The sequence below is a fragment of the Poecilia mexicana genome, unplaced genomic scaffold (genome assembly GCF_051168715.1).
Source record: "Poecilia mexicana isolate PSO_F unplaced genomic scaffold, ASM5116871v1 scaffold_23, whole genome shotgun sequence".
Taxonomy (NCBI): Eukaryota; Metazoa; Chordata; class Actinopteri; order Cyprinodontiformes; family Poeciliidae; genus Poecilia; species Poecilia mexicana.
Genome location: NW_028263392.1, coordinates 2,021,339 through 2,032,619, shown reverse-complemented (window position 1 = coordinate 2,032,619; position 11,281 = coordinate 2,021,339). Strand labels below are relative to the sequence as shown.

Sequence of the window (11,281 nt, the reverse complement as noted above, 5' to 3'; positions counted from 1 at the left end):
TATACACTGAAGAACACGATTCAGCTGAGTTCAAAACCTGAACAGCGCTGCCATCTAGCGGACATTTGTGTGAGACGTGAAGGTTAGGATTTAAATGAATCAGAATCACCTACGTTCAGTGGCCTTTTCATAGCAAGAAAACCGGCTTATCCAGGGCTTGTTTTTACTGATGACAAGTCTGTTACGTCACTGGAGGAATTTTTTCCCAGCTCTTGGGCCACAAGTAAACTGTTTTTACTCATGGCACGCTTGAGGTCATGATCCAGCATTGGATTTAAACTCACACTTTGATCAGGCCAATCCAAAACAGTCTATTTTTTTTTTCTTGTTGAGTGAATCAGAGGTCTGTCAAGCCACAGAATAATTTCCCCTGGGGCCTCTGGGATAATTAGATGCCTTTTCGGCAAAAGTAAAGCGTTCGTGTTCTCTTTGGTAAGCTGTCTTTGACTTTTGAAAAGTCCCATGGATGCCATTTTGCCCGATATTTCTTTACTATGGAACTTTTCTGGGAAAGAAGGAATGCCTTTATTTCTTCAATGTAGAACATTTAAAACCACACATTAAAATCTGAATATTTTCCATAAAATCCCTGGTGCTTTGAGCGTTAAGTTGAAGTTATGATACTTCCCAGATATTCACCTACCAGGTTCTCAGCCATTCAGGACTTAGGAAAACCAGAAAAGGGTCTCAACAGTTTTTTACTGAGAAAAACACTTTGTTGTACATTAACACTAGTCATTTTTGTTCCTGCAACTTGAACAAATGAAAAACTTTTTCAACCATGTTAAAATTCATTGTAACTTTCCTTGTTTATCGTCCCCCCAATAATGAGATGGGATTTACTCTCTTGGGCCCGTCTTTTAGCTTATCACACCTATATTGATGTGTCAAACTACAGACAGGAAAGACGTGATCTGGACTGATCTATATTAAACAGATATTCTTTAAAAAACATTTTGAGATCTATTAATTTACACCTTTATTTATGTACACAAAAATAGCATTATGTACATTATGTACTTTTGCATTCCAAAAGTACATAAGTACAAGTTATACCTGGCATATAGACTAGCCAGATATAACTTGAATACCCAACTTTGAACATTTATTGTTTAAAACAGGACATTATATTATTTTTATCAATCGATTTTTGATTAAGGGAAACCCCCAAGGTGTCTCTTGGTGAGTTAAAGGTGACAAATGTCGGGATTTCCCATTATCAGCTGATGTCTTGCCACGTGACCTTCACGTTAGAGTTTCGCTGATATATATAGCATGTTGATGGACGTTCACCTGACGCTCAGTCGTTGTGGGAGGCGCTGTTCACTGTCAGATCTACGCTCTGGTCTTTAACGCCATGTAGAGGAAACGGAAACCTCTGTGAAAAACCCAAGTCACCGTTCTTTGAAGTTGGCAGTGTTCACAATGATCTAAACAGGAAGTGAAGCTGCACAATTTCACAACAAATGCTAACAATTTTTTTTTCTTTACGGATTAGCAAAGGTTCCAGGTTGGGGGAATCGAACCCAGGACGGTCCTCTGAATAATGGGGGCTCGCTCTACCTCTACAGCAAGCAGCACCCAGCACCCCAAGTATTAGCATTCCTGTGAATGTGAATTTGGTATTTTATTTTGAAAGTCTCAAACGGAAACCATTATAGTTTTGTCGCTCAGGAAGGAACTTTACGATTTCACCAACCAGCCTCGGCAACAGAGGCTTGGTTGACTCATTTCGGCCCTTTTCTGAGTCTCTCTGTGTTGTCAGAACGAATAGTTGTGTTGAGATTCTGTTCGACAGCTGGAAGCAGGTGAGTTAAACCCTTTAAACTTGTTTAGCTTCGTTGTGACGCAGTTTGGCTTTACTCAAACCACACCGCGTGTTTCACTTAGAGCTAACTTTTTTTTTTGGTGTTTAACTGAAAGTTGCAAACATGTTAGGCTGACCTAATTAAAGTGAAAGTAACATATCGTTTCCCAGTTAAAGAAACTCAGAAAATCATGGCATTTATTTATTTTATCGCCGCAGAGGGTTTTTTTATGGCTACAATTTAAATACTGCTAGTTTTAAGTAGCTTCATCCAGTTGGTGTTTTTACTGCGGCGTCATAAGGAAGTTATGCATATACACTGATTGTTTACAGTGACATAATTGGTTGAATACTCTGTTGGGACGCGTTTGCTTATTTATTGTTCATTTTTGTCAAGCCAGTTGACGATTATGCCAGCTCTTGCTTCTGTTATTGTAAGAAATGTGTCTCGATCAGCTGATTAGGTCATCTGAGCTGAGTCATTTAATCAGGGCGATGATGTTTTACATTATTCACTTACAAAACGCCATTGTAAACTTGTTAACCGCCAACATTTATAGGTAGAACAAATCTTGAAAACGTGTAAGAAAAATAACCTCGAGTGCTTAAACAGGCACATGTTTCGTGCATCATCAATAGCACCGTCATTATACCAAAAGTCTTACTTTGCACTCATGATGTGACATATTTTGTACAATTCAATTAAAAAGCAAATAAATCGGTTAGAGGAAAAAAGGTTTTGGAAAATAATAAGCTGCAGCTTAATTATGTAAGTGTTCACACGCTTAAACCGCATTCAGTCTTGTTAGGTTGCTACCTGCCTTAAATTAGAGAGAATCATATTCATCCTAGTTAAAGTTGAGCTGTTCCATCAGGATTAAAAAAAAAATTAAAATAAAAAATTGGCCATTTGCATCTAGATTCCCAAAGAAGTGACAAAGGATCAACATTCTGTCATTCTACAAAGGTATCAAGCAGGAGAAGGGCAGACGTTTTTTAAACAAAACAACCACACCTGGCTGGGATACTTCAGAACTTTGTGTAAATGTGTATGTTGTTCTGATGAAATCAAATTTAAACTTGTGCCCACAAAGAAATCACCAAAAGAAAACCATACCCATGGTGAAACATGGTGGTGGCAGCATCATGCTCTGATGGTACTTTTCTTCAAATGGAATTAACCTTTTTGTTAGCATGGATGTTATTAATAGCTCCAAATATGATGCGGGTTTTAACCCAAATGCTTCAGGTGTGTACTAAAAAGCATAGATCTTAAGGCATCCCATAATCGTTGCAAGTTCTGAAATGAGTTCAAATTTAAATCTGGCAAAAAATATTGGGGAATATATGAAGAAAACTGTGGAAAATAATGTAGTTATACCATTTATTTTTCTTTTTGGTTGAGGAGCCATGTGGAAAATTTACTTTTAGAATACTCTGCCCCCAAGTGGTAGTGGATGGGACTGCATTCCAGTTTGGAGATAGCACAAATTTTAAAGGACGTTTAGATTTTATTTTACCCTGATTTAGTGTTTAAAGGTTGTGTGTGTTAAAAATGATCAGCACCAGCAGCAGATGGCTCTCTTAGCATTTTCTTTAAGGCTAGCTTATCTGTGTACAGCTAACGCTATTTAGAGCAAAGCCAAAAACAAAGTGGATTTCTGCTGTATTCCAACACTTAACATCTTAAAAAAGCAAAACCAAATCAAGTTTATTTCAACTCTGTGTTTGCTTAAGCCTGTGTGAAATTCAAAATAAGAAAAAAATACGGGGAAGATAACATTAAGCTGTTTATTATATCTGAGTGTTTGGGGGAACTTTTGAGCTTTGTCTAGTAAACTGGTAGGTGTGTCTCAGGCAGAACATTTTTGGGATACGTAGGACACCGTACTCACGTGCTGCAGATTTGTATCACTATAATCATGGGTGTTGTGACGTCTGACATTTTCATATTTACACTGTACTTTAAATGTGGTAGATAAGAATTTTCCAGATACAATAAATGACAGCTACTTCTGGTTACTTCTGAGTACTTTTCTTTTTCTTTTTTTTTTCTAGAAGCAATTATATTATGGGTTTTTTTTCCACGTTTTTTTTTCCTATTACTATTATCAAACAGGCTGAATTAACATTACTATATGAACCATTCATTCAAAACTAAATATTGAAATGTATTATTATTTTTCATTGACAGTATTGAAAAGCTGTCTTTTTTTCATTATGAATAACTTCAAATGTTAGGTCTAATTTTGTCGCCTGTTACTTTAAGATGATGTAAAGTTCTTCAACATCGTAACTTTGAGCTAAAAAGGCCACAATGGCTTCACAATATTGAGGTATTTACAAAAACATGATTTTGTTATATAGTACAGAAAAGCAGCATTTGTTTATTATTACTGCTGATAAAATGATATAACACTAAGATTATTACAGTTATAATAAAGTTAATGTTATTTAGTTGGACTCTGTTTTTGTCTTTGTTGTAAACCCCCACCCCCCAAAAAACACATTGGCAACTAGCTAAAGAGCAGCATCATGCATGGGAGGCGACCAGGAAGCTGTGGTTTCTTTATTTTATTTATATGTTTTTCAAATATATTAATGTTTGAAAAACATAATATGTTTGGTTCCTTTGGTACAGAGGAACCATTTGATTACTGGTTCCTCTGTACCAGTAATCAACACTGTTTATTATTGGTTAAAACAAATTCCATGTTTTCTTAGAATAGCACCGCTAATGTTAGCAACATGTTGCGGTAGCTCTGTCAAGCTAGGTCTGATTTGTACTTTTTGTAGAATTTTGTTAATGTTTTTTTGGTTTTTATTCCTTTAATGTTTGGACAATTATTCCCTCTACTTCTAGATCCTGTTTTTTTTTTGGTTTGTTTGTTTGTTTGTTTTTTCACTTTCGGACTTCTATGATGAGTAACCACAGCAACAAAGTATTATTTTTACAACTGAGAGTAGCTGATTAACATCTAAAAACACCTCAAATTAATTCTGCATTTGCTGTCTGGATGTTTAGCTTTTACCAAAATAAATAAAGGATTTTTCAACTAAGTTTAATAGATTATATATTTTTTTCCCAATTCAGAAGTCTTTATAAGAATTTCTAAGTAAAAACATCTCAGTCATTTTTTAATGCATTAAAGACCCAGAACTCGTCTCCATTGGAATAATATATCACAAGCTAACGCTTCACTTTTATTTTAATTGAAAGTATACATCATCTTGTTTAGATTTATTGAGATGTTTGGTGTTGAAGTGACGTAACGTTGCTAATCTCTGGCTCCTCCCAGTCGGCAGCATGGCGTCAGGAGGCCCCATGGTGAACGGAGACGTCCCCCGCCCTCCGGGTCAGCCGGGCACGCTGGAGGAGACGGTGCAGCAGATGAACATCCTGATCCAGGAGAACCGCGACCTGAAAGGTGAGAGATTTAAAACGGCTTCACTGAAACTGAAACACAGCCACACGATGGCTGAGATTTCGCGCTTCACATTCCGTCCACCAGAGGCGCTGCGTCAGACCAACCTGACCATGAAGGAGCGCTTCGAGGGCCTGACGGTGTGGAAGGAGAAGCAGCGGCAGGAGAAGGACTTCCTGGAGAAGCGTCTGGAGGAGGCCCGGCGCTGCATAGAGACGCTGACCGTCCAGAACCAGGAGCTCAGCAGGAGGCTGGAGGCAGGGGGCGGAGCTCAGGTCAGGACCACACCCACTTGTTTCATCCTTCTGCCGGCTGTCTCCCAGCCGAAGCCGCAGTTAGACCGTATCGGGGGTCATGTTGTTGACGTGTGTCACGGTGTGGTCCAATCAGAGCGCGGAGGTCGACGCCCTGCGCGCCCAGGTGGCCCGTCTGCAGGCGGAGAAGAACGACCTGGTGGCCCTGAACTCTGAGCTGCAGCTGAAGGCCGAGCAGGGAGCCGAGGAGGACTCCTTCATCGAGATCATCAGGGTGTCGGTGAGGAGACACACACACACACACCCCAACACACACACAGTGACATACCCAGTCACTCACACAACAGGAACTGATTTATTACTAATGATTCCTGCACAGTTTCATCCATCCAACCATAAATTTTGAAGTTTTCTACTTGGACTTTAAAAACGGACTAATAGAACTGAGGAGCCAGGAAAATTGTGTCTGGGGAAAAAGTGCTATTACGACCTGAAGAACTGTGTGGGAAAATCCTGATGTGTCACCGTGTCCCGACTCAGGATGCAGGTGTGGAAGACGTGAACCAAACGTGCGGTTCGGAGCGCATCAGGCGCCCCGACCTCAGCATGACCACTTCGCGGCAGGAGAACGAGGAGGCCACGGTGAGCCGGTTGCTGCAGTCGCTGAGGAACGAGACGCAGAGATGTGAGCAGCTGCAGAGCGAGCTGCAGGCCTGCACTGCCAGGTACAGAACCATGTGGACCGATAATTAGATCACAATATAACGGTACTATTTTGATGGTGATAAAGATTATGATGAGAAATATATATTATTACTTATTTTTCTGGTGATAGTTTTGCATGATTTTCTAGAACAAACTTGGAAATTTCCGAGTTTGAAAAGTCAAATTTTTTCCATGTTTGAAACTAAAACTTTTCAAAAGTCCAATATTTTCTAGAAAGTTTCTCAAATTAATCTCATAATTGTTTGTGTAAATTTACTCCTCTTTTTTTGTGCCTACAGTGGAAATAAGCTTCTTCTTGGTGCCATTTACTTAAAACAAATGTGATTTATTTCACTAAGTTGAGCACAGCAATTGTATTTAATCATAATTTATAATTTGCTGATATTTGTTGATGATCGCAAATATAGTCTTTCCAGTCATACAGTCGATTTTGTTTTAGGTTTAACATCAGTAATTCAAATTAATCATGACAATGATGAATTAAAAGATGAAATTTTTTCCGATAAGTGATAATGTGATGAGAAACCTTTAAAGGACTGATGAGTCGGCGGTTTAACACAAAACATCATCACGTTTCTTTTGCTACAGAATGTCTGATTTTATCCAACAGAATCCAGGATCTGGAGGAGAAGAACCATAAAGTGGAGAAAACCATGAAGACCACCCAGACGGAGGTGAAGGAAGACCCTGCCAAGGAGGAGAAGGTATGTGTGTGTGTGTGTGTGTGTGTGTGTTTATTCATTTCCTCCAGCAGCAGCAGGTTGTGTTTTAACTGTCCTCTGCTTTAGGCGGCGTCTGAGGTGGAGAACCTCAAGTCTCAGGTGAGGACGCTGTTCCGGGACCTGCAGCAGGCGCAGAGCAAGCTGGACGAAGCCGAAGGCATGAAGAAGAACCTGCAGGACAGGTTAGCCTGCTATGCTAACTCTGTGTGCATCACAACTAGGAAACAGACACACAAACAACAGAAAGATGACCACTTTGTGTGTGTGTGTGTGTGTGTGTGTGTGTGTGTGTGTGTGTGTGTGTGTGTGTGTGTGTGTGTGTGTGTGTGTGTGTGTGTGTGTGTGTGTGTGTGTGTGTGTGTGTGCGTGTGTGTGTGTGTGTGTCAGGTGTCGGGAGGTGGAGCAGGACGTGGCCACGCTGAAGGCCCAGCTGCTGGAGAAGCAGGCGGTGCAGGCGGAGAACGAGCGGCTGAAGCTGCAGCTGGGCAGCCTGCAGGCGCAGGGCCAGCTGGAGCAGAAGAAGGCCGACGACGACAGGTTGGTGCAGACCAGCCGCACACAAACGGGCCGTTGCTATGGCCGATGGCAGTGTCATGCTGTGGGGATGCTTTCAGTCCAGCTGGAGAGAGTCGATGGAGGTCCAGACTGACTTGCAAGACTGACGATAAATACACAACTAAGAGTGGCAGTGGTTAGATTGGCCTAGTCAATGTTCAAATCTAAGTCCTAATGAAAATCTGCAGCAAAACTTGAAAATGGATGTTCACGAGCTAAACAGCCAATCTGATCGAGCCTGAGCTGATTTACAGAGAAGTATTTCTAAAAAACATATACCTTCTAAAAGCAGGTAGCAGAAATAGAGGGAGCTGAATTGAGTATTTCAGATATTTAAAACAAAACAGTAATCATTAATTATCAATATAGACTGATATAAAATGCTTATATTGTGAGACGTTTTTCAACCCCAACATGAAGTTGTTTGTAAAACATTCTGGACTCATCCAGACGATCCTGCTCCTTCCTCTTCCTCACAGGAACAACCTGGCTCAGCTGAAGGACGCGTACACCAAGCTGTTTGAGGACTACAACGAGCTCAAAGAGGAGAAGAAGAGAAAGGAGGTGTGTTTTCAGAGGGTCACTCTGGTGTTTTCTGGTTTTCCTCTGACTAAATGCCAACATGCTGCGCTGCCCTGCAGTCCCACATGGTGGAGAGGAACCTGGTGGAGGACCTGCAGCAGCGGCTCACCGCTGCAGAGGAGGCGCTGGCCGTCAAGCAGAACAAGATCGACGACATGAAGCAGGAGATGTTCCAGAAGGAGAAGGAGCTGGAGACCATCTCTGTGTTCCAGGCTCAGGTTGGTGCATGTGGTTAGAAAACAAAATGAACCCAGGAAAACACAGCGATGTGAACGTACCAGCTACCATGCTGATTGGACGAATCCATAGACCAAAGACGATAGGCCACGCCCTTCACCAGCTGTTTATTGTTATTTGTTTTGGCCTGTGAGTTAATCTCTTCTTTGCGGTAATAAGAAGAAAATAATAATTAAAAACGCTGTTTTTAATGGCGCAAGCAAACTTTTACATTTCCAAGTGTAGCAGCAATTTTTTTTTACTCCAACCTGGAACAGAAAACCAGTAGGTCCAAAAAATAGATTTATTTAAATAATAACCGCCATGGTGGAGAGTGACAAACAGAGGCTGGTTTTTCCCAGTTTAATCCACTGCCTGCTTTGCAGACTAGAGGATGACACACCAAATACAAAACGAAACAGAAACTAAAATGAAGAGAGGGATGATTAGTAACTATTGAGCAAATTATTTCCCAGTCCCAGACTGTCTTCCTTCTAGTTAGAAAGCCTGTGGAGAATAAAGTGACTGGATGACCTGAGTTTGTAGATTTTTTCTAAAGCCTGTTTGACAGTTTCGGTTCTGTCCCGGCCCACAGGCCGAGGTGTACTCCTCGGACTTCTACGCGGAGCGAGCGGCCAGGGAGAAGCTGCACGAGGAGAAGGAGCGCCTGGCCGCGCAGCTGGAGTTCATTAAGAAGCAGAACACGCAGCTGCAGCAGGACATGGACTCACTGGGCCGGTACGCAGCGCTCACACAGGAGACGCCCTGCTTTCAGCTCACCCAGCAAAAACAATGGACTTTGTCTCCCTCTTGTGGTCATTTTAATTCCAACGACCTCCAGCGGATGTATCTGATCCTCTCTTACTGTCCTCCAGGCGTTCTCTGAATGAAATGCAGCGCAGACACGGATCCAGTGTATCCGGCTCGCATGGGCCTGATGCAAGTCTTGTAGGAAGAGGTAAGCTGAGTTTAGTTCTGCTGATAAAGCCACACATTTTCCTTTGACATAGTTAACAGAGTAAAATCCCTGAGAGCGTTCTTAACGTGTGAGTGTGATTCAGGTACTGACTGGAACCAGGGCAACATTCCTGAACACGCCTGCCCCAAATGCAACGAGATCCTTCCAGACCTGGACTCCCTGCAGATCCACATCATGGACTGCATCAACTAGACCTTCCTCACCTAACCAGGAGCACCTTTACCCAAGTCTTCCTCTGCTCTCGCCCATACTGTACCTCCCTGTGTCCTGTAGGATCCAAAGATCTCATAGTTTCTGGATGGAAGTCTAAAGAGGCTTCAACGATCCAGGCCCGCTGTAGTTTGGGGGTTGAAAAAGTGCGTACCAGCCAATCCCAACAGTTGGCTTTTGATAAATCCAGCTGGAAATAAACCCTCTTTTTTATATTATTATTGTTATTTTTTGTTTTAGTTTGTTCAGTTTGTAAAAAAAAAAGTAATCTTTCTCAGAATGTATAGATTTTAGGGCAACATTATCACAACTTAGCGCCATTGAAAAAGGCAGGTGAAAAAAACGTCAATTTGCCACGTAAATAAAATCACCGTAAATGTTGTAAAATGTCTCATCATAGCAGGACACGAGTAGGAAGCATATATGTCACATTTAGGAAATGTAAAGTGAGCTCCTGTTCGTTCTACAGCCAACTGAAACCTGAGAGAGCAGCAGAAGAGTCTCCACAGTGCAGAACAGCATGAGCCAAAAACACTAGCGTGGATTTTATTTTTCTTGTATGTTTGTAGTAAACCAAGCAAACCGAAGGTTTACATCGCCACACATGCCAGTTGCTATCTTATGGCACAATATTTAATATTGACGATAGCCGTCAGAAATCCCCTTTTAAAAGTCAAACGTTTGGTTTTCACGTTGCTCCACATCCTGTCTCAAAATTACACTGTAGAAATCTTTCGTGCTATTTTGTTATCGTTTTTTTTTTTTTGACACGTTTTGTCTTGGCATTTCAGGCATTCCATATATTGAAGCTGGTTATGCTAGGACAGTCTTTTAAATCTAAAAAAATATATATTAATCTACTAATTTAATATAGATGTCACCTTAAATCTTTTCCCATCTTTTGGTCCCTTTTTTTTTTTTTTTTTACCATAGTTGTGGTTTGTAAATACTGGCCTGGGTTGGTACAGGAGCCTGGCTTTGCATGAAAACATTCTACCACTCCTAGTTGTGCAATTACATATGGTTCAGTTAAAGAATATAAGAAAATGTTTTGGGGTTTGTAATCTCTGCGCGATCTGAGCTGAAAAGTGAGAAAGAATGTAAATCTGCATGGCGGACATGTCCTACCATGGTACCAAGTGTGCATCTTCTAAATGCTTTGAGATTTTATGGAGTCTCTGATCATCATTAAAGCTCCTGATTGGATTTTCTGTAGGTCTGGAGAGGATGGGTAATATGAAGGCGCATATTTTCTTTCTATTAAGCAGAAGAAATTCTGTAATTAGAACATAATATATTTGACCGATTTATGAATATCCAGGAAACTCTGTCAGTTCTGTATACCTTGTAAGTTTTAAAGGTTTGGAATTCTGTGAGAAAAAAAAAATCTAATAAAATGAGAGAATTTCTGTCTGAGTTTTACCTTTTCATGATTTACAGTTAACAATTAGCTTTTCTTTAGATATAGATTTTTTTATTGTTTAGTTTTTCTTTTATTTTGAAGCCAAAGGTTTAGATAGGCAGTCATGGAGATAGCTTTATAATAAATGGGGTTTTGCCATATATCAAAAATATATTGTAATAATGGGAGTCAGCAGGAGAAAAGTTTTGGGCAAAGATTACATGTGAAGATACAATAGAGGGGACAGATACATTTTTAAATTAAAAAATAATACAATGGAAATAAACATCTTGAGAATAAAATAAAAGGTTTGTAAAATGTACATATTTAGACAAAAATTATTAGGCTTTAAAATGAAATGAGAATACACATTGGTGAATGCGCAAATTAAATCAGATCCCTG

The 11,281-nt window shown here is 40.4% G+C and overlaps 1 protein-coding gene across 1 annotated transcript; it reads left to right on the top strand.

Moving 5' to 3' along the window:
* Window positions 1-1,659: 1,659 nt before the first annotated feature.
* Window positions 1,660-10,885, top strand: optn (optineurin). The gene is made up of 13 exons (XM_014973696.2): window positions 1,660-1,808; window positions 5,107-5,235; window positions 5,320-5,507; window positions 5,623-5,766; window positions 6,027-6,211; window positions 6,823-6,916; window positions 7,001-7,116; window positions 7,322-7,471; window positions 7,969-8,053; window positions 8,131-8,289; window positions 8,883-9,025; window positions 9,163-9,245; window positions 9,349-10,885. Exons 2-13 carry the CDS (start codon window positions 5,115-5,117, stop codon window positions 9,456-9,458), a joined length of 1,578 nt encoding a protein of 525 aa, XP_014829182.2. The 5' UTR covers window positions 1,660-1,808; window positions 5,107-5,114; the 3' UTR covers window positions 9,459-10,885.
* Window positions 10,886-11,281: the final 396 nt, after the last annotated feature.